A 23,902-nucleotide genomic window follows, 5' to 3' on the forward strand; every position below is an offset into this window, starting at 1 on the left:
GCAACTGAATGTCATGTTTTACATGTCATTCACATTTGAGAAGCTATTCAATTATTAGAAAAGTACTCGTCTGAAAATTTTGAAACTTTATTTACTTAGGATCTAAGAATTTAACCGAAAAAACAGAGTAAACACGTCCTTGTCTAAACTCCTATGTGTAAACTCTTTGCTTTATTTTTGACATGGAGGATGGAAGCAAGATGGGAAACAAATTTAGGGGCTTTTGCAGTACTCTGGCTGAAGATGATGCTGAACTGTGGCAGTGAAGATGGAGAGAAATAGACTGACTAGAGAAGTCACAGGGAGACAACACTACTTAGACCAGGTGACGGATACGTACTGAGAGAGGACAGGCTGAAGCGAGTTCTCAGGATGGGGTCCCAGCAACTAAACTCTGAGGGAAGCTTTCCAGGCAATACTAAAGCTTCTTCCCATTCTAGGTCTCTTCCACATCTAGAAAGGATTAATTCCACACCCAAAATAATCCTATTCAGTTTCAAATTAAGGGCCCCCCATCTCAAACACCCATGCCCTGCTAACTCACCCCAGGACACTCAGTCCTGCCTCGTCCACGGCCAGCCCGGGCAGACAGCAGTCTCCTTTCTTTTAATTTATCAACAAAACTTAAAAGACAAACAAAAATGTATCTCTAAAACATAAAAACCCTATAGATGCACTAGAGGCGAATCACCAAATTTTAAGTATAGAGTATACCACCTCTACTATGAAATCTAAGAAACTCACAGCTTAAGAAGGAATTTCATAGATTTAGGTAGATGAACATCATCATTATACAGATGAAAACAATGAAGTAGAGACTGCTTCAGTCTCACCAAGTGACCTAAAACCGTAAGATTTGTACATGGGTTTTATAACTCCTGATTCTGTCTTCTTACTCCTTTGAGACAAGGTCTGGTGCTGTCGCCTAGACTGGAGTGCAGTGGCAGGATCTTGGCTCACTGCAACCTCCGCCTCTCAGGCTCAAACCATTCTCTCACCTCAGCCTGCTGAGTAGCTGGGACTACAGGTGCATGCCACCAGGCCCAGCTAATTTTTGTATTTTTTTAGAGATGGGGTTTCGCCATGTTGGCCAGGCTGGTCACTCCTGCAAGTGATCCGCCCTGTCAGCCTCCTAAAGTGCTGGGATTACAGGTGTGAGCCACCAGGTCTGGCGTTTCTCACTCTCTTAAACTCACTTTATATAAGATATAGAAAATGATGTTTAAAGCAAGCTGTATAAAGACTATCCCTAGATTTTATAAATCATATGTTTCAAATGCATTAGCGGATAGTGAGTCACAGTATTCTAAATACTAAATAACTTTAAATTATAAGCTAGGCCCAGTGGTGTACACCTGTAGTCCCAGGTATTCAAGAAGCTGAGATTAAAGGATCACTTGAGCCCAGGAGTTTGAAACTAACCTGGGCAAGGTAGCATGATCCTGTCTCTAAAATAAAAATAATAATAATATAATCACACCTAAGGAAAGTGGAATAAAGGTCATGGAAGGGAGGAGTAAAAGGACTCATAATCTTAAAGCTATGACTGACTCATAGATATGCAACTAAGCATCAGTTCTTACATCATAAGATGCCTATAATCCCAACACTTTGGGAGGCCTAGGCAGGAGGATTGCTTGAGGCCAGGAATTTAAGATCAGCTTGGGCAACAGTGAGAGATCCTTTATCTACAGAAATAAAAATAAAAGAAAAATTCATCAGGCATGGTGGCACACGCCTGTTGTCCCAGCTACCAGAGGCTGCAGTGGGAGACTCTCTTGTGCCTGGGAGGTCAAGGCTGCAGAGAGCCACGGTCATGCCACTGTACTTCAGCTTGGGTGACAGAATGAAACGCTGTCTTGAAAATAAAACCACAGCCGGGCGCGGTGGCTCACGCCTGTAATCCCAGCACTTTGGGAGGCCGAGGCGGGCGGATCACAAGGTCAGGAGATCGAGACCACGGTGAAACCCCGTCTCTACTAAAAATACAAAAAATTAGCCGGGCGCGGTTGTGGGCGCCTGTAGTCCCAGCTACTCGGGAGGCTGAGGCAGGAGAATGGAGTGAACCCGGGAGGCGGAGCTTGCAGTGAGCCGAGATCGCGCCACTGCACTCCAGCCTGGGCGACAGAGCGAGACGCCGTCTCAAAAAAAAAAAAAAAAAAAAAAAAAAAAAAAAAAAAAAACCACAAAATCGGATTGAGAGGCCTGGTGAATTTGCCCTTGAATGATAGTTATAGAATGATTTATATATACATAGTACTATAAATATCCTCTGCTTATTAGATCTTTTAAGAAATGCTTTCGCGGGGCGTGGTGGCTCACGCCTTTAATCCCAGCACTTTAGGAGCAGAGGTGGGCGGATCACTAGGTCAGGAGTTTGAGACCAGCCTGGCCAACATGGTGAAACCCTGTCTCTATTAAAAATACAAAAAAAATAAGCGGGGCGTGGTGGTGCACGCCTGCAATCCCAGCTACTCAAGAGGTTGAGGCAGGATAATCATCCGAGGCAGGATAATTGCTTGAATCCGGGAGGCGGAGGTTGCAGTGAGCCGAGATCACGCCACTGCACTCCGTACTGGGTGAGAGCGTGGCTCGCCTCAAAAAAAAAAAAAGCTTTCATATCCCTGGTTACAAATTATTTTAAATCTCCTAAGAAAAGGAGACTCCTAAGTCTCCCTCGGCTCACAGGGACATGAAAAGCCAAATTATCAGTTACATTAACCAGAAAGCCAGATTATGAATTATATTAAAAAGTTTTCAAATTACCTTATAGAATAAATATGGATTAATTTGTAGAAACTGAAAAGTTTTGGCCGGGCGCGGTGGCTCAAGCCTGTAACCCCAGCACTTTGGGAGGCCGAGATGGGCGGATCACGAGGTCAGGAGATCGAGACCATCCTGGCTAACACGGTGAAACCCCGTCTCTACTAAGAAATACAAAAAAAATAGCCGGGCGAGGTGGCGGGCGCCTGTAGTCCCAGCTACTCGGGAGGCTGAGGCCGGAGAATGGCGTGAACCCGGGAGGCGGAGCTTGCAGTGAGCTGAGATCCGGCCACTGCACTCCAGCCTGGGCTACAGAGCGAGACTCCGTCTCAAAAAAAAAAAAAAAAAAAAAAAAAAAGAAACTGAAAAGTTTTATATTTTACTTCAAATTTTAAAAATACAAATAAAAAATATGATATAGACAGATATATTTCTAATTAACCAAAGAAGAGAACAGAAGATGAAGAGACATTCCACTTAGTTCACTAGAGTCTGATGTAAAATCTGTTGGCTTGCGTAAAGTGATACTACACTAAGGAATCCAGTCTAGGGCATACCAAAACTTTCTAGGCTCACGTGTTTCTGATCAAAAATAACCAGAGGCTGCCTTTTCCCAAGGGGGCCCTGTGATTCAGGCCAAAAATTCCATAGCTCTAAACTTCAACTGCCAAACTGCATACACAAATGAGAAATACTCTGAATTACTTTTTAACCAAAGTGATACAGATAATTAGAACAGATGCCTTATTCAACACTACATATTAAATTGTATATTAATATATGTTCATGTACTTTATTTACCTGCTGAATGAGATGGAAAGATCTATGAAGAGGTCATACTAGCATCTAAACTCACAGGTTAGAGGTCAAAGCCACAGGAACGACAGAAGGCAATTTTAAAAGTTGATATTGGTAGAAAATGGTCTAACTTATAAAGGAGGAGACTGCATATATTTAAAGTACCTAATGTGAAAACATATACAAAGGATGTCAATTTCAGCACTTTTTTTTTTATTTTTTTTTTTTTGAGACGAAGTCTCACTCTGTAGCCAGGCTGGAGTGCAGTGGCACGATCTCGGCTCACCGCAACCTCTGCCTCCCAGGTTCAAGCGATTCTTCTGCCTCAGCCTCCAGAGTAGCTGGGATTACAGGCGCCCGCCACTGCATCCAGCTAATTTTTTTTTTTTTTTTTTTTTTTTTTTTGAGACAGAGTCTTGCTCTGTCGCCCAGGCTGGAGTGCAGTGGCGCAATCTCGGCTCACTGCAAGCTCCGCCTCCCGGGTTCACGCCATTCTCCTGCCTCAGCCTCCTGAGTAGCTGGGACTACAGGCGCCCGCCACCGCGCCCGGCTAATTTTTTGTATTTTTAGTAGAAACGGGGTTTCACCGTGGTCTCGATCTCCTGACCTCGTGATCCGCCCATCTCGGCCTCCCAAAGTGCTGGGGTTACAGGCGTGAGCCACCGTGCCCGGCCCAGCTAATTTTTTGTATTTTTAGTAGAGATGGGGTTTCACCATGTCAGCCAGGCTGGTCTTGAATCCCCAACCTCAGGTAATCCACCCACCTCAGCCTCCCAATGTGCTAATTACAAGTGTGAGCCACCGCACCCGGCCTTAGCACTGTTTATGATAGTAAAAGATTGGGAAGGGCCATAAGGAAGTGATTTAAAAAATTGTGTTACACCCATACAGTGAAACAGTGTGGAGACGTATCACATGCACGGAATATCACTCAGTTGGATCTACTTGTGCTATGGTGGAACTAGCTCCAGAATAGCTTAAGAAAGAAGCAAGATGCAGGACAGTAAAGACGGTATGGGAGGGGAAGGAGGTTCATTTTTAATTAATTAAAGAAGAGAATAAATACTATTTTAAAAAATACCTGGTGGTATCTTCTTAGCAGTCCCTTTTTTGCTTCTTGGACTTCTTTTTCCAGGTATTTTTTTGTCCTTTCCCAAGAAGGCCTGTTCATCTCTGGAGCCTTCACAAAGGGTGTTTTCTGAGTCCTCACCTGCGGCCACCTCGCAGCTCAATATGCAGCTTTCATTATTATTGAGACTGTCCTGCTCAGACACTTGGGGCTTTCCCATTGCACTGTCGCTGCTGGTCAGATGCTCAGGCCCGTCCCCATCAAGCTGATTTTCATTTTCATCTGATGCAGAAGGCAGGCAGGTCACACTCCTTTCCACGCTGTCACCAGGATGACATCCATCTTGTGGTTCTATTTGCAGATTATATGTAGGAGTATCGCTGTCATCCATTAGAGCATCCTTTGCTGAACCATTTAAAGTTATATTAAAGACCTTCCATGTCTACAATGACAAAAAGAAAAGAGCTACTTCATTTTCTAACCTTTGCAGATTCTCAGTGATCTCTGATTTTCCCCTCCTCTTAGGTTGTTTCACTGTAAATAGGGAAGAGAAGGAAATGACTTAAGTTCATTCCCTTTCAACATATCCAACCCAACCCCAAACTCAGCTGGTTCTCACGTGAATACCATAGGAGTCAACCCTGGCTCCTCAAGATAATCACCTGAGAGGATGCCCAAATTCTGTTCTACACCATTCCACTGGAATCACTGAGGATGGAACCTAGGCACCGCTATTTTTGAAGTCCTCTAGGTGAGTCTAATGTGCATCAGGTTGGGACCGCTGCCTTAATGAAATGACTAAATAGGTTACGTGCTGAAACTGGTCTCTTATGTTGATCTCTGGACACTTAGCAGACAACTGAAAGCTACTTGTATAAGTTCTTCCCTGGCTAAACAGCAGCAATATTTGGAAATGAAAATGTTTACAGATTTTTTTCTTAAAAAAAACCTAGAAAAAAGTATGTGAGGGGAAGTTTGGGTAGCATATATTTATACTATCATTATCTCTTTTATCTCCTAAAAATAAGCCCTGGAAGGTACCTTAGAGTTGTCATCAAAATCCTTTTGAACACTTACAAAAAAAAAAAAAAAGGCCATGGTTAACTCTAGGCTACTCTTAGTGGAGAACTAGAAGAAAAGCTAAATCTGCTTGAAGAATACCAATAATATTTTTAAAATTAACAAAACAGACTGCAAGCCCTTTATCAGTCATCTTTTATCTCCTCTTATTATCTAAAAGTATATTACATTTTAAGAAAAATGATAGGTATAAAAGAAATATTCCAGTAATTCTGGAAAAAAACCTCAGTGAGAGGACTTCTAAAGATTCTTCAACTTAATGAGTAGAAACGCTTAATCTTTAGAAACATGTATATAAAGTACAGTCTTTAAAAACATGAGAAGTACAAAATAAAATATTCTCCCTATATCATTAAGGAAGGAGACCACCGCTTCTCCTGCTAGCCTCCTCTCCCCCACTTTTGCCTAGTTTAGAAGACAGGAGAAAAGGGAGAAAGCAAAAAGTTAGAAAGAAACAGACGATAAATAGCCAGACGGCCTTGGCACCCCCACTCGACCCTGGTGGCTAAAAAAATAATATTTACCCCTGACCTAAACTACTTGTGTTATCTGTAAATTCCAGACATTGTACGAGGAAGCCCTGCAAAACTTTCTGTTCTGTTAGCTGATGCATGTAGCCCCCCGAGTCACGTTCCCCACGCTTGCTCGATCCATCACGACCCTTTCACATGGACCCCTTAGAGCTGTAAGCCCTTAAATGGGCCAAGAATTTCTTTTTCAGGGAGCTCGGCTCTTAAGACGCGAGTCTGCTGACGCTCCCGGCCAAATGAAGCCTCTCCCTTCTTTAATCTGGTGTCGGAGGAGTTTTGTCTGCAGCTCGTCCTGTTACACCATCATATATTTTCAGCATATTTTGCAACTCGGAGACTAAAATATCTAAATCTGGCTGGTATTATTTTCCTCATAATATATACTACATATCTCTACTGATCTGTGAAACTGGTAACATCCTCAGCTGTTTTCCCGTTTATGTAATTAAGAGGTATTCTAACACATATCTGCAATTGAAAGCATAAGCTTTTACTTTTACCTTCAAGAGACCTGGAGGTCACAGGCCACGGGGGATGGTGGAACTAGAAAGCATTGTATAGAGAGCCTAAAACGGTAACAGTCACGTCTTGCTGAGGCTCTATCATGAAACAGAAACTGTGCCAGGGACCAGGTACAGTGGTTTACACCTATAATTCCAACACTTTGGGAGGCCAAGGTTGGAGGATAATTTGAGTCCAGAAGTTTGGGACCAGCGTGGGCAACAGTGTGAGACCCTGTCTCTCTATATATACATTTTTATAAATTAGTCGGATGTGGTAATGTGCACCCGCAGTCCCAGCTACTCAGAAGGCTGAGGTGGCAGGATCAATTGAGCTCAGGAGGTAGAGGGTGCAGTGAGCCATGATTGTGCCACTGCACTCCAGCCTGGACAACAGAGCCAGACCCTGTCTCAAAAGACAAAACAAAACAGAAACTATGCCAGGAACCTCATACCTTATACCTTCTTTCTAGTACTCAAAGCAAGCCTACATCATGGGTATTCACAGGGTTTTAGATGAAAAATCTGAAACTCAAAGAGGCAAAATAACTTAAGATCATATTCCTGGCAAGAAGTGGAACTGGACCTGAAACTAGTTCCTCCTGACATCGGATCCCAGGAGGTACAGCATCATGGGTAAGAGTGCAGGCAGACCTGGGTTCAAGTTTGACTCTGCCATTTAACAAGCTGTTTTTGCAACTTTAGTAAAGTTACTTAGCATCCACAAGCCTCAATTTTCTCATCTGTAAAACTGAAGAACTGTAACACCTACCTCAAGGAGTCATTTTTGAAGCTTAGTCAACGCTGCTGGTAAAGCATTTAGTGGAGTATTTGGCCCACAGTAAAAGCTCGATAAAAGTTATTACTTCCCAAATCTCACAGGTTGATAGAAAGCACTGATAGGTCTACTCGACTGAGGCCTTAGCCTTACCACAGCTTCAGTAACAGCTTTTCCAGACATCCCAGAAATGATGAGGTTCCTAACAACAGACCGATGCTAAGCAGCATCACTGCAGAAGGCTGAAGGATGAATTTATGACAGCGATATCTCATTCAGTTCCTGGAGTGTTTAATATCCATTCTGAGCACTCTGTTTCAGACGACTAAGAAACTTAGAAATTAGTCATTAAGACTTCTTGCTGTGGCTGGACTTGGTGGCTCATGTCTGTTATTCCAGCACTTTGGGAGACTGAGGCCAGAGGACTGCCTGAGGCCAGGAGTTCAAGATCAGCCTGGGTAACATAGCAAGACCCTGTCTCTTTAAGAAAAACTAAAACCCAAAAAAATCGAAAGACTCTTTGGGAAGTATGAAGTTACAGAGCATATTTACAGCTTTGTTGAGTGTCATGTGCCAAGCCCTGACTTAAACTATTTAGCCTAACATTCCTATTCAATTCTTGCAATGACCCTAGCAGATAGGTAATTTTAGTGCCATTTTACTGATAAGAAGCCAAGACTTGTATCTCATCGAGTCCCTCAGCTAGTAAGTTTAGAAATGGAATTTAGAGGCCGGGCGCGGTGGCTCAAGCCTGTAATCCCAGCACTTTGGGAGGCCGAGACGGGCGGATCACGAGGTCAGGAGATCGAGACCATCCTGGCTAACACGGTGAAACCCCGTCTCTACTAAAAAATACAAAAAACTAGCCGGGCGAGGTGGCGGGCGCCTGTAGTCCCAGCTACTCGGGAGGCTGAGACAGGAGAATGGCGTAAACCCGGGAGGCGGAGCTTGCAGTGAGCCCAGATCGCAGCCACAGCACTCCAGCCTGGGTGACAGAGCAAGACTCCGTCTCAAAAAAAAAAAAAAAAAAAAAAAAGAAATGGAATTTAGACCAGTTATAATCCTGATATGGACAATAGGGAGACAATAACTTATATTTCATTCCAGCTATGGTATGCCCCAATTAGGGATCTACCCTACAGCAGAGGACACAAATCTAACGACCAACAAGTTCACGTTCCTGGAAGGGCTTCTCTTTCCCTGCGAAGTACTAGATCCACACAGTACCTCACTTCCTACGTAGCTCAACTTCCGTCGGAAACTTTCTTAAGCGGGTAGGTGCAGGGGGGATATACCATTTAAGTAAAGTCGCTATTACCAGTAAAGTACATACCCATTTCTGTGGGCCTCAAGACATTTTGCCTGCAACTCTTGTGATGACATAATTTAACTCATAAGATAATTTTATAAAATATTTTCTAAGATTGACTTTCATGCTCTTTCTAAGGTGTGAATATGCTGTAGTTTAAGAAATAAAGATACCTGGCCAGGCACAGTGGCTCATGCCTGTAACCTGAGCACTTTGAGATGTGAGGCAGGTGGATCACTTGAGGGTCAGGAGTTCGAGACCAGCCCTGGCCAACATGGTGAAACTCCATTTCTACTAAAAATACAAAAATTACCCAGGCGTGGTGGCGCATGCCTGTAGTCCCAGCTACTAGGGAGGCTGAATCAGAAGAATCGCTTGAACCTGAGGGGTGGAGGTTGCAGTGAGCTGAGACTGCACCATTGCATGCCAGCCTGGGTGACAGAGGGAGACTTTGTGAAAGAAAAGAAGAAAAGAAAGGAAGAAAGAAAAGAGGAAAGGAAAGGAAAGAGAGAGAGAAAGGGAAAGGAAAGGAAATGAAAGGAAAGGAAAAGGAAGGAAGGAAGGAAGGAAGGAAGGAGGGGGAGGGGGAGGGGGAAGGGAGGGGAGGGGAGGGGAGGGGAGGGGAGGGGAGGGGAGGGGAGGGGAGGGGAGAGAAGGGAAGGGAAGGGAAAGGAAAGGGAAAGGAAAGGGATTCCTAGCAATGCATCAAGGTCTGGCTCAAAAGTCACTTACCCTAGTTTGCCTTCCCTGATTTCTCCATCACAAAGACCAACACATAATGTACAACAGCACTGTTGTCATTCAGTCCTTCCCAAATATGGCTCTGCACTTTGTATTTTTGCATATATGTCATACTAGATTTAAGCCATTTGAATACTTAGAACCCAGGCATAGATAATTTTCATTCTTTGCAATGTTTAGCCCTGGGCCTTGTACTTACTAGATTCATGAAAGAGTAAGGAAACAATTTTCTACTGTTTCTCTCTGAACGGGGGTAAGTCAGACACATGGAATCCCATCTGCATTCCTGCCCCTATTCTGAGAGGCAATGGGACCTACTGCACAATATTTGGCTTCTGTCTGCATCCCTAACACATTTCAATACAAATGCCTTAACTTAAGCAATAGGATAAACTTCCTAATGGGGTTTATAATCCGTATAGTCTTACTGTTTTTAGAAACAGTTATAAATTAAACGTTTATTTTTGTCTCTTCCTCTTTCCTCTCCCTTAATGCTACAGGAATAGCATTTCAACAGGCTGATCTTCTGGTATACCTAGTATCTCACTACAAAGCACTTGGGCAAGAGAAAATTTACAAGGAGAAAGACGCCTAGTTAATACACAGTATTTTAAAATGTGTGCTAATAGTGCGTGGGACCTGAGGATTATTAGTTGAGACTGCATTCAAACTTATCTGCTGTATCTAAACAGTAAAGCTATTTTGTAGTAATCCCTAAGTCTATACAAATTCTCACAAAAGAAACAGTGATATGCTACAATCACTGCTACAGCACTGATTGTGGCATATTCTGTCTTTTAAAAGCACAACAGCGAGTGCTGCCCAAGTTTCCAGACTCTTGTGGCAAGAAAGCATTCCAAACATGTACACTGTATAAAAATCATTTGATGCATTGCCTCTCTACAGCTTAAGAATTTCAAACAACCATATTAAAGTGAGGCTTATACAAAACACGAGAACCCCCAAACTTTAAGGAAGAACATTAAATAAATGAACAATTTAAAGTAACAGGCTAAGAAAAAAAAATCTCCATTTTACCAAAAGCATATCTCAATTCTGGATAGGATTTGACTTCATTTTTTACACATCTTAATGGATGTCCAAAGAGATTAAACATTAGGTGTTACTAAAATTTTTTAAAATAATTTATGGGAATACACAGTGAAATATGTAGTATTACATTGAAATGCTTTAAGACTATGGGTGCCATTTTTCTGTATTTCATACAAATCAGATAAATATTATACTTTTACTTTTGAAGCCAAGATCCTTCTGAAGAATAAAGATTCAAGCCCAAATTTAAATTTGATTTATAGCCAAACCAACATTTAGAGGAATATAGTCACCAAACTAATAACGCAGTTTATTAACACCAAGTTCAAATTTGTCTATTCCCAGCCAATTCGGAACTGAGGAAGAAAGTGGCCACGTCCAAGGCCATGTGTGATGGCTCATGCCTGTAATCCTGGTGATTTGGGAGGCCGAGGCAAGCGCATTGCTTGAGGTCAGGAGTTGGAGACCAGCCTGGCCAACAAAGTGAAACCTCGTCTCTACTTAAAAAAAATACAGGCCGGGCGCGGTGGCTCAAGCCTGTAATCCCAGCACTTTGGGAGGCCGAGGCGGGCGGATCACAAGGTCAGGAGATCGAGACCACAGTGAAACCCCGTCTCTACTAAAAATACAAAAAAAAATTAGCCGGGCGCGGTGGCGGGCGCCTGTAGTCCCAGCTACTCAGGAGGCTGAGGCAGCAGAATGGCGGGAACCCGGGAGGCGGAGCTTGCAGTGAGCCGAGATCGCGCCACTGCACTCCAGCCTGGGCAACAGCGTGAGACTCTGTCTCAAAAAAAAAAAAAAAAAAAAAATACAAAAATTAGCTGGGCATGGTGGTGGGCATCTGTAATCCTGGGTACTTGGGAGGCTGAGGCAGGAGACTAGCTTGAACCTGGGAGGCAGAGGTTGCAATGAGCCAAGATCTCACCACTGCACTCCAGCCTGGGTGACACAGCAAGACCCTGTCTCAAAAAACAAAGTGACCACATCCATATGATTCTGTTTATCACTGACATTCCATACCACTTTACATTTATTTTTACCTCTTTACTCATTAGATAGGTTCCAATACCACTTACATCTCATTGCTAAATCTATACTTTTCTTCTCTGATTAACACTCTTTGTTTAAACAAACATACCCTGAGGCAATATTCAGTACAACAGCAATCAAAAGTATGCCTCAGAGGGATGGCGGTGAAAACCGTTGTGACACACAATAAAAAATTCATTTACTGAGCTCCTGAACCCACAAAATACACACGTTTATGCAGCTAAAACTTAACACAGGTGAATCACTGATACGCTCTTTATCCCATTCAATACGATTTCATATGTTTAAAAAATGCTGTTCAAGATCCACCAGGTGGATTTCATATCCCACTGATGAGTGTCGACCACAGCAGTATGCCAGAAGGCAGTTTCTAGGAATTAATAGTATCTCAGCCTGAGGACCCCCGAGTGAGGACCACAGAGGGTAGCGATGATCTCCAAACTGTTTTCTGAAAATAATGCAGATCATTTGGAATTTAGATACAAACTTCATTTAAAATGTCGTTCTCATAATTTCAATGTAATAATGTATGCTAGGCCAGGCACGGTGGCTCATCTGTAATTCTAGCACTTTGGGAGGCCGAGGCAGGTGGATCGTCTGAGCTCAGTTGTTCAAGACCAGCCTGGGCAACACAGTGAGACCCCCACGTCTCCACTAAAAATAAAAATTAGCCAGGTGTGGTGGTGCATGCCTACAGTCCCGGCTACGTGGCTGAAGGGGGAAGATCATTTGAGCCTGGGATGTAGCAAGCTATGATCTCACCACTGCACTCTAACCTGGGCAACAGAGCAAGACTGTGTCTCCAAATAGAGTAATAATGACTCAGGGCTCCTTAGCTGACATCTTCAACTGTTAGCTCTATTCTACACCTATGCTATTCAAAATGGTAGCCACTAACCACACATGGCTACTGAGTATCTGAAATATGAACACATACTGAGGGACTCAATTTTTCATTTTTATAAATTTTAATACATTTATGTATTTTTTTGAGACGGAGTCTCGCTCTGTCGCCCAGGCTAGAGTGAGTGGCGCCATCTCGGCTCACTGCAAGCTCCGCCTCCCGGGTTCCCGCCATTCTCCTGCCTCAGCCTCCCGAGTAGCTGGGACTACAGGTGCCACCACCACGCCCGGCTAATTTTTTGTATTTTTAGTAGAGATGGGGTTTCACCGTGTTAGCCAAGATGGTCTCGATCTCCTGACCTCATGATCCGCCCACCTCGGCCTCCCAAAGTGCTGGGATTACAGGCGTGAGTCACTGGGCCCGGCCAAATTTAAATTTTTAAATGGACATGAATTCAGTTACTGAAAAACTTAAGTATGTTTGGAATAACTTGGGTATGTGAATGTTTTTCACCTGTACACTTTATGAAATTGAAATGTAGTTCAAGCATTTCCAATGAAAATTGTGTCCAAATTAAGATGTGCTATATTTATAAAATACATACCATATTTCAATGACTTAGTATGAATAAAATCAATATAAAAGAATTCATCAATTCTATATATTGATTACATGTTGAAATAATACTTTAGATATACTGAATAAACTATTACTAAAATTAATTTCTCCCTTTGAAAATTTTTAATGTGGTTACTAGACAACAAAATTATATATATGTCTCACATATTTCTATTGGACAACGCTGCTGTCTATGACATTGCCTTGGCAGTGCCACAGCAGCCAAATATGGCTCATGGTGAATCACTCCACTTTAGATTCTTCCTTTGCTAACACAAGTTGTGCTACAGGTATTTCCTGGATATAGATATTATTATTACTGTAATTAAACAAATGCAAATACTTGTTGAAGGAAATAGATACTATTTAAAATTAATTTTTACCTCCTCATTTCCCATATTCACAATGTAAATCACTAGATCATGCTGTTCCTTTTTTTCGTACTTCCCCATATTCAAAATATCCCTGGTACTTCATAAAAGTTAAATAGTATTGTAATTAAAATCAGTAAAACAGCCTTTCAGTAATCACTCTAAATACCTAAATTTCTACATAATAGTACAGTACAAAAGTAAATCACATTGTTTTAATATTTCTTTAATAAGAATACAAAATATAATTTCATAAAGATTTAGTTCTTCATTTAGCAAAAAGGAAGGCCATAGAAGAGAAAATGTATGCTATGAGGTATGCCGGAAGGATAAAAATGTGACAAAGGTACAAGATACAAAAGGAAAAACAAGAATAAATGTGAAGGTAATGATTCTAAGGGAAAAACAACATCAAATACAGATTTTCAGTTATGAAGAGAGAGCACTGTTAAAAATATGAAGAAATTAAATGAAATTATGTGACTCACATTCCCCAAAAAACCTTGGGGCAGATAAAGTGAATGAAAGGAAGCATAATTTGTTTCATATTCCTCAATCCTGCCTTTCACAATGGGGCTTGGTTCAAGATAGCTTATGTATTTACAGGGCTTTTGAGTTCAAAATCCATTACATAAATGGGAATGACAGGTCCAAAGCCTCACTGTGGGTATACCCAAGCAGTACAAAGATAGTCATCTCTCTTCCCTTGTCCCTCTCTTATGCACAGATATATACAAGTTCTACTTAAGTAAACAAAAGAGAAGTCAACACATCCAAATTGTGCTTATTCGGTTTTAAATACCTCTTTGTTGTAAAAATGTACTGCAATCATACTTTTAAGCCGCAACCAACAGAATCTAAGACTTGAAAATACTTTGGTTCAGATTATAGCCAACTCTTTTAAAACAAAAATCATGTTTACTGCCTGTATCAACTATATATCCTCACGGAAACTGTCTTACACTTGACTCATTAAATAGACACATAAAACTATACATTGTTTTAAAATGTCAATTTTTGAAAATACAATGACAAAAGCAAATTATTAGAACCTTCTTTTAAGATGTCTGACAAAATAGCTTGCATTATCTGAATAAAATGCTGAGACTAGTCGGGCACAGTAGTGTGCCTGTAGTGTCAGCTACTCAAGAGGCTGGGGTGAGAAGCTTGCTTCAGCCGGGGAGTTTGAGACCAGCCTGGGCAACACAGCAAGACTCCATCTCTTTAACAATTATCGAAGATTTAGTAAGTGTCAGTGTTTAAAGTTTGTTACATATATATAATTTAATCCTTATAAGTCCCATATAGTAGTTCTAAAATTATTTCCATTTTTTACAGAAGTAAACAACAATAGAAAGATGAAACACATAGGCCTCGGTCACACTGCTATTACGTGGCAAAGTCAGGATTCAATTTAGAATCTGATTCCAGAGCCTGTACCCTTAACCACTATAATCATTTTTATATTACTTTTAAAAACCAGCTGTTTTCAGATATGTTGTAAATACCAAATTGCTACTTTAAGGAGGCCACAAAATGAACACTTCCAATATCTTGAGATGTTTTTCAAATATGTCAAATGTAGAAAAATAGGTTACACAGCAAATACATAGAACCCACCAATAAGACTCTTGATTTGCTGCATTCCTTTAATATTATGAGTTCATTTCTTCAGGCTTATATGTTGGGCTATATAACCACCCCATTATAAATTATCTGACATTCATAAGATATCTGACATTCATCTTTGTGCATTTCGAAAAATTTTTACCAGGCAGGCCACAGGTACTTACCGAACCAATATCACGTTAAAGAAGAGGGACTAACATGCAAGAGTCTCCAAACTTTGGTGGTGTACTTATAATATTTATATATTATCTATGTATCTCAGATATAGCTAAGATATATGTGAGATACATAAGATATAGCTTGCATATATATCACATATAGATACAGATAAAAGATATGCTATATATTTGATATATCATTTATATATCTATATATTTTATTTATATATCTCATATATGGTTGATATAGATGAGATACATAAGACAGAGTTTATATATGTATCATATACAGATATGTCAAAGATATACAGCTTTATATATAATAAATATCAAATATATAATAAAAGGCATATATTATATATACTATATAATGAAGATACATATCAAAGATATACCATATATCTTTGCTTATTATAAGCACACTATCAGTAATATATATACATATACATACACACACACACACACACACACACACACACACACACACACATATTTTTTTTCCCCCCCAGAGACATGGTCTAACTTTGTCCCCCAGGCTGGAGTGCAGTGGCAAGGTCATAGCTCACGGCAGCCTTGAACTCCTGGGCTCAAGCAATCCTTCCACCTTAGCCTCCCAAATAGCTGGGACTACAGGTGTGTGCCATCACATCCAGCTAATTTTTAAATTTTTTGTAGAAACAGAGTCTCACTATGCTGTCCACTCTGGTCTCAAACTCTTGGCCACAAGTGATCCCGCCACCTCAGCCTCCCAAAGTGCCACGATTACAGATGTGAGCCGCCACACCCAGCCTAGGCAACGAAACTGATCATGCGTATACCCACTGTAGGTATATCTGTTCATAAACCATATGTACATATGCTGTCTACATATATATGTATATATTCTTTGTGGGTTTTTTTGAGACAGAGTCTCAGTTGCCCAGGCTGGAATGCAGTGGTATGATCTTGGCTCACTGCAACCTCTGCCTCTCGGTTCAAGTGATTCTCCCACTTCAGCCACCTGATTAGCTGGGATTACAGGCACGCACTACCATGCCCAGCTAAGTTTTGTATTTTTAGTAGAGGTAGGGTTTCGCCACGTCGGCCAGGCTGATCTCGAACTCCTGACCTCAAGTGATCTACCCGCCTGGGCCTCCCAAAGTGCTGGGATTACAGACTTGAGCCAGCACCCGGCCATTTTAAACAAATGCAAAAACAAACATGAAGAAAGAATGTACTTCTGGCAAGGGCAGACTCCTGCTGATAACCAGAAAAGCGGGCAGAAAGCTTAGCTGGGAAGCCGAAAAAGCTGAGCAGAGTGCTGAGTAGGTTCACAGAGCTGGAGGAAAAACCAGAGTTCGAGGTCTTCCAAGAAGAGGGGACCACAGGCCTTCTGGTGGGACCTACAAGCGATACTCCCCAGAAGAAAAGGCAAGGCTGGAACAGATCAGCGCTCGCAGGGACTAACCCAGAAGAATCCATCATCTCATCTCTGTTTGAATTAAGGTGATCTGTTCTAACCTGGTTGCCTGCCAGAAACTAAAGTCAATCCTCGCTGCAAGAAAAATCCAACAAAGGTTCAAATTATTTCCACAACTTTTCATATGTAATATTCAGTATAGAATCCAAAACAACCAGGCACGCAAGAGATCACACCTTGATTTAAAAAAGAAACCTAGGGGAAAAAACAGCAGAAACAGACGCAAAGGAGACCCACATACTGGAGGCAGGGAGGGAGTGGTATGTTGGGAGCAAGGAGTTGGGAGCATATAGAAGGTTTAAAAGAGTCAGTGTGGGAAACTGGAACAGTAACTGACCTGGCAACTGTGGAGGACGGCAGGGCTGCCGGGAAGGTCTACTGAGATGAGTTCCACTACACATTCCATTCCATTCGACTTGGTTTCATACACTGTCTTCAAATCAATCTCATCATGAAAATCATCCACAATCTAGCTCAAAGAATCCTATACCTTAATCTTCTACTTGAGTACAAAATATCATTAAGACCGATACCTATGCTGGAATTTTTTTCATCATAATGGAAAGACACAACACCAATTTTCATTTGTGCTCCTTCTTTATTCTTGACTGCACCACCATTCTTCTTCCCACTTTATGTGGACATGTGAAAGCAGTTTTTAAAACCCTTGCCTCTGGTTTACTTCACTTAAAGAAAATTAATTCTTAAAATGTGGACTTGGCTGGGCGCGATGGCTCACGCCTGTAATCCCAGCACTTTGGGAGGCCGAGACGGGCGGATCACGAGGTCAGAAGATGGAGACCATCCTGGCTAACACGGTGAAACCCCGTCTCTACTAAAAAATACAAACAATTAGCCGGGCGAGGTGGCGGCACCTGTAGTCCCAGCTACTCGGGAGGCTGAGGCAGGAGAATGGCGGGAACCCGGGAGGCGGAGCTTGCAGGGAGCTGAGATCCGGCCACCGCACTCCAGCCTGGGCGACAGAGCGAGACTCCGGCTCAAAAAAAAAAAAAAAGTTGACTTATATAAGTTAATTTGAAATTTCACATTATTTCTTAGCAATTTCAGATTCTTCTAACATAGATACATGACTGCTTTTTTTTTTTTTTTTTTTTTTTTGAGGCGGAGTCTCGCTCTGTCGCCCAGGCTGGAGTGCAGTGGCCGGATCTCAGCTCACTGCAAGCTCCGCCTCCCGGGTTCACGCCATTCTCCTGCCTCAGCCTCCCGAGTAGCTGGGACTACAGGTGCCGCCACCTCGCCCGGCTAATTGTTTGTATTTTTTAGTAGAGACGGGGTTTCACCGTGTTAGCCAGGATGGTCTCCATCTTCTGACCTCGTGATCCGCCCGTCTCGGCCTCCCAAAGTGCTGGGATTACAGGCTTGAGCCACCGCGCCCGGCCTTGAATTCTTAAACCTATACAAGAAAGCCAACATATGTGGCTGGGCATGGTGGCTCAGCACTCTGCGAGGATCACTTGAGACCAGGGATTTAAGACCAGCCTGGGCCTTAAAGCGAGACCCCATCTCTACAGACAATCTAAAATATTAGCTGAGCATGGTGGCGTGTGCCCGTGGTCCTACCTACTCCGATGGCGTGTGCCCGTGGTCCCAGCTACTCCGGTGGCATGTGCCCGTGGTCCCAGCTACTCCGGTGGCATGTGCCCGTGGTCCTAGCTACTCCGGTGGCATGTGCCCGTGGTCCTAGCTACTCCGGTGGCATGTGCCCGTGGTCCTAGCTACTCTGGAAGCTGCAGTGGGAGGACTGCTTGAGGCCAGGAGTTCAAGGCAGCAGTGAGCTATGACTCTCCCTTCACTCCAGTCTGGGAAACAGAGCAACACCTTGCCTCTTAAAAAGAAGAAAAAAGTTGGCCAGGCGCGGTGGCTCAAGCCTGTAATCCCAGCACTTTGGGAGGCCGAGACGGGTGGATCACGAGGTCAGGAGATCGAGACCATCCTGGCTAACACGGTAAAACCCCGTCTCTACTAAAAAATACAAAAAACTAGCCGGGCGAGGCGGCGGGCGCCTGTAGTCCCAGCTACTCGGGAGGCTGAGGCAGGAGAATGGCGTAAACCCGGGAGGCGGAGCTTGCAGTGAGCTGAGATCCGGCCACTGCACTCCAGCCTGGGCGACAGAGCCAGACTCAGTCTCAAAAAAAAAAAGAAAAAGAAAAAAGTATAGTTACAGGCAAATTCACATACATTTTCTTCTGCCATCCTCACTGTCCACTTTTTCTTATCATGAAAAATTATGATATAATGTTGCCCTCTGAATGGGAACAAGATACTCCTGCCCCACATTCAGAGGAACACTGGTTTCAAACTGCTTATGCGATACAAGTGCTAATGCTTTGTCTTACCACGCTCTTTGTAACCAAGAGCCATTTGGCCAGCATTCAAGGTTACCATGAGGACATGAAACAAAGCAAATAAGTCTCCACATGACACTAAACTCTGACCTCAGAGGTTGAGCACTTTAACTAAACTTAACCAGCCTTCAGGGTAATCAACTTTGAGTGTCTACAACAAAAATCCATATACTAAATACAATGGGGCAAGAGAGAGACAGATGAGACACAACATGCCCTAAGGACTATGTATTCTAAAAGTGGAAAATAAAAATACAAGAGCTGATACTCTAGCAGGTAATGAATTATACGACGTGTCTATAAACCCTGCCCTAACTAACATTCCTCTTCTCTCAGAAAAACTTTGCTACAAAGAAGAATGTGATCAGTGACAGGCAATTTCTTTGAGAGTCAGAGGAATGAAGGTTACTTTTATTGTGGAGAGGTGTAATGCATGAATATTTAAGAATATCCAATTCCATTACAGAAAATCAAAGATACAAATAAGAGAGATGAAAATAAGTGCAGAGCAAACAGCTTGAGAAGTTAGACACAGAGAAGGCAAACAGGGCATCTGTGTGGTAAACACAGGAACGAATGAAAGCACTTAGAACCACCAAATATTCACGAGATCAGAGGAGACACAAAATACTCATGAAGGTACTGATATTCATGAGATATTAAACCAGCCAATCCAATTGGTAGTATCCATTTCCACACCTACATGCCCCCTGCCCAGGAAACACAGATGAAATCCACAGCTGCTCATCACACTAACGGGCGGACAACAGGGTCCGGCAGGTCCCTTGTTTCTCGGATAGGGCAAATGAGTGCTGGCCTCAGGCGTCTTCACTCTGCTGAGCTGCCGTGTTCATCTTCAGCCATGGTCTGGAGGAAATGTCGCTATAGCAGAGAACCCTGGAGAAGGGAACGCTGTAACCCAGCTCTGAGACGGTGTGTTCCCTCCATTCTACCCACACCTGAGGTGCATGGAGCGGCAATCTCAAGAGAAGAAATAAACAGGACCAAATGAAAAGGTGAGGAAGAACAGAATGAAGAGCGAGTAGACTTTGGAATAAGAGTGCTGAAGGAAAGTACTGAGTGACGAGCCTGATAAACGGAGGCAGGGCCAGGGCCTAATACAGGAAATTCAGACCAGCGCTTTTCAGACTATCTGTTGTGAAAGACCATCTTTTTTTCCCCTAGTGGGCCATGAACCAATTACTAGGGGGTAAAGGGGAGGAGGATACAAAACATAAGTGGCTCATGCCTGTAATTCTAGCTACTAGGGAGGCTGAGGCAGGAAAATCACTTGAACCTGGGAGGAGGAGGTTGCAGTGAGCCAAGATCAAGCCACTGCACTCCAGGCTGGGAGACAGGGACTCGGTCTCAAAAAAAAAAAAAAAAAAAAAAAAAAAAAGAGCATGGAGGTGGGGCTCGCGGTTTGCAGGCCCGAGTAGATGTGGAAGGTAAAGGACAGTTACGAATCCACCTCCAGGTACAGGCTCCTCTATGCTTATAACTGTCAGTTTGTGGGGAAAAGAGAGAGCGATCAGCCTCTTACTGTGTCTGTATAGAAAGAAGTAGACATAAGAGACTCCATTTTGTTCTGTATTTGAGATGCTGTTCATCTGTGACCCTACCCCCAACCTTGTCCTTGCAAGAGACATGTGCTGTGGTGACTCAAGGTTTAATGGATTTTGGGCTGTGCAGGGTGTGTCTTTGTTAAACAAGTGCCTGAAGGCAGCTTGCTGGTTAAAAGTCCTGCCGGTCCCTGGGCAATGGAACATCTCGGTGTGAGACCCGATTGTCTGCTCTGTTTACTGAGATAGGAGAAAACCGCCTTACAGCATAAGGTGGGACTTGCTGGAGCAATACTGCTAAGAGGTTTATGGAGATGTTTGCATATGCATATCAAGGCACAGCATTTTCCTTTGAACTTACCCATGTCACAGAGATCTTTATCCGTAAGTCTCACTGCTGATTTTCTCCCTAAAATGATCCTGTTGTCCTGCCACTCCCTTATCTTTAAGATGGTAAAGATAATTATCAATAAATACTAAGGGAACTCAGAGACCGGTGCCAGCATGGGTCCTCTGTAAGCTGAGCGCCGGTCCCCTGGGCCCACTTTTTCTTTCTCTATACTTTGTCTCTGTGTCTCATTTCTTTTCTCAAGTCTCTCGTTCTACCTAATGAGAAACGCCCACAGGTGTGGAGGGGCAGGCCACCCCTTCACAGTAACAGATGGAGAGAGAGAGAATACAGCGGAAGAAGGCAGAGGAAAGAAAAACAGCAACAGCAAAGTCGTGTTTGATTTGTGTGAAGGGCCAGTAAATCTGGTCACTCTTAGCATGTGGGTCTGACAAGTTTCATCTTGCTAAACATAAGGAGTACATACATATAAGATATTAACAAATGCATGCTTGACTTATATGAAACTTTACAATCATCTTTTAAACTGTAATTAAAAGACATTTTTATTTAAAACCCTCCAGTAAAAGGATATTATATTCTACTGGATACCATTAAATTAATGATATATAATACATGCAAAAATACTTTTGCCTATGATATTAGCAGATATCTCATAACATTTTGCCTATAAAACATTTTTCATTTCTCCCTATAGAATCCAGCTCAGACGTATGAATAAATAAAATAAACCAAGTATTAACGGGCTGCTGGTAAAGGGTATCTCCTAAGGTACTAACGTTTCTTCAAAGCCACAAAGAACACTTCATCAGCTATTTACTTATATTGTTTTTGTGAAAGTTTGTAAGAAATTGAAAACGTAAAATGCAATGTCCTCTTGAACACATTAGGAGTTTGCAGCTGTAATGGAATGTTTTTAAGTAACCATGTGCTTTACCAGGACCCAGACTACGTTTCCAAAAGATTGGGATGGGCCGGGCGCGGTGGCTCACGCCTGGAATCCCAGCACTTTGGGAGGCCAAGGCGGGCAGATCACCTGAGCTCAGGAGTTTGAGACCAGCCAGACCAACATGGAGAAACCCCGTCTCTACTAAAAATACAAAATTAGCCCAGCGTGGAGGCACATGCCTGTAATCCCAGCTACTCTGGAGGCTGAGGCAGGAGAATTGCTTCAACCCAGGAGACGGAGGTTGTGGTAAGCCAAGATTGTGCCATTGCACTCCAGCCTGGGCAACAAAAGCAAAACTCTATCTCAAAAAAAAAAAGATTGGGATGGGTAGAAAAAATACAGTGTGGAGACACTAATGAAGTTTCACCCAATGTGGCTGTTACCATATCCATGTATGGGAATGGTTCAAGAAGAAAAGCATACAATTGCAATGAAAATACAGGACAGAAATAGCAGCTAAAGACAGAAGATTATTACTCTAGGAAGTATCAGAATGTGAGTGGATATTTTGATGAATTAAATCTTTTTTACGTGCTACAAAAGAAACCTTCAGGCTGGGCGCGGTGGCTCATGCCTGTAATCCCAGCACTTTGGGAGGCCGAGGTGGGGGGATCACTTGAGGTCAGGAGTTCAAGACCAGCCTGGCCAACATGGTGAAACCCCATCTCTACTGAAAATGCAAAAATTAGCCAGGTGTGGTGGTACGCACCTGTAATCCCAGCTACTCAGGAGGCTGAGGCGGGACAATTGCTTGAACCCTGTGGGCAGAGGCTGCAGTGAACTAAGATCACGATACTGCACTCTAGCCTGGGCAACGAACGGAGTGAGACTTTGTCTCAAAAGAAAAAAGAAACCTTCACAAAGACACCAATGTTCTCAAAATTAAATCCCCATAAAATATGCTGAATCTTTAAAAGATAATTCAATTAGCATCAGCAATACAGAAGGGAGTAAAGAGACAGCTCCTTTTTGCATGAAGCCAACCAAACATTTGAAAGTCTGCTATGAACAAAGTACTATGGAAGTTAATAGAATCCATTTAGAAAGACAGAAACATGTCTGAAAATTCTGCTTCCAGTCCTCCTGAATAAGTCTTCATAATCAGAGAAGAGCAACTTCGCAACTGTTCCTACCTTTCTCTCTGGTCTTTAAGGTATATTAAAAAAGTATATGGGTAAATGGCAAAGTAATCTACAACTGATTGTAACAAAATGATTAGGGATTATTTTTAGAATTTACTCAAAAAAGAGTACAGTATTTCATGCATTCATTTAATTTCTGACCACAAATACTTTTTTTTTTTTTTTTTTTTGAGACGGAGTCTCGCTCTGTCACCCAGGCTGGAGTGCAGTGGCCGGATCTCAGCTCACTGCAAGCTCCGCCTCCCAGGTTCACGCCATTCTCCTGCCTCAGCCTCCCGAGTAGCTGGGACTACAGGTGCCCGCCACCTCGCCCGGCTATTTTTTTTGTATTTTTTAGTAGAGACGGGGTTTCACCGTGTTAGCCAGGATGGTCTCGATCTCCTGACCTCGTGATCCGCCCGTCTCGGCCTCCCAAAGTGCTGGGATCACAAATACTTTAAATGCTACCTAAGCCTTAATATTTATATGTCCAGAGTGAAATCTACATACAGTTCTCACAAAAAGGTAACAGATTATTTATTTAAAAAAAAATCTAAGGAAAGCATCAATAAAAGAGAAAACTGGTAATGTTACACCTTAATTTTTTTTTTTAAATACTTTAAGTTCTAGGGTACATGTGCATAACGTGCAGGTTTGTTACATATGTATACTTGTGCCATATTGGTGTGCTGCACCCATTAACTCGTCATTTGCATCAGGTATAACTCCCAATGCAATCCCTAATCCCTCCCCCCTCCCCCCTCCCCATAATAGGCCTTGTACATCTTAATTTTTTAACCTTAGA

The 23,902-nt window shown here is 42.5% G+C and overlaps 1 protein-coding gene across 25 annotated transcripts in view; it reads right to left on the reverse strand.

The window, feature by feature from the left end:
* The window catches only part of CNST (consortin, connexin sorting protein), a 117,295-nt gene that overhangs the window by 74,376 nt on the left and 19,017 nt on the right, over positions 1-23,902 (reverse strand). For 23 of the 25 annotated variants that reach the window (XR_012431291.1, XR_012431070.1, XR_012431079.1 and 20 more), the window contains one exon: positions 4,643-5,072. The exons of the other annotated variants lie outside the window; for them this stretch is intronic. Coding sequence is in view for 14 of the 23 variants with exons in the window: in XM_005539595.5 (XP_005539652.3) it covers positions 4,643-5,021 (379 nt within the window). In the remaining 9 variants the exon portion in view is untranslated. The remainder of the gene's footprint in view (positions 1-4,642; positions 5,073-23,902) is intronic. 25 annotated transcript variants of the gene reach the window in all.

The sequence above is a fragment of the Macaca fascicularis genome, chromosome 1 (assembly GCF_037993035.2).
Source record: "Macaca fascicularis isolate 582-1 chromosome 1, T2T-MFA8v1.1".
Taxonomy (NCBI): Eukaryota; Metazoa; Chordata; class Mammalia; order Primates; family Cercopithecidae; genus Macaca; species Macaca fascicularis.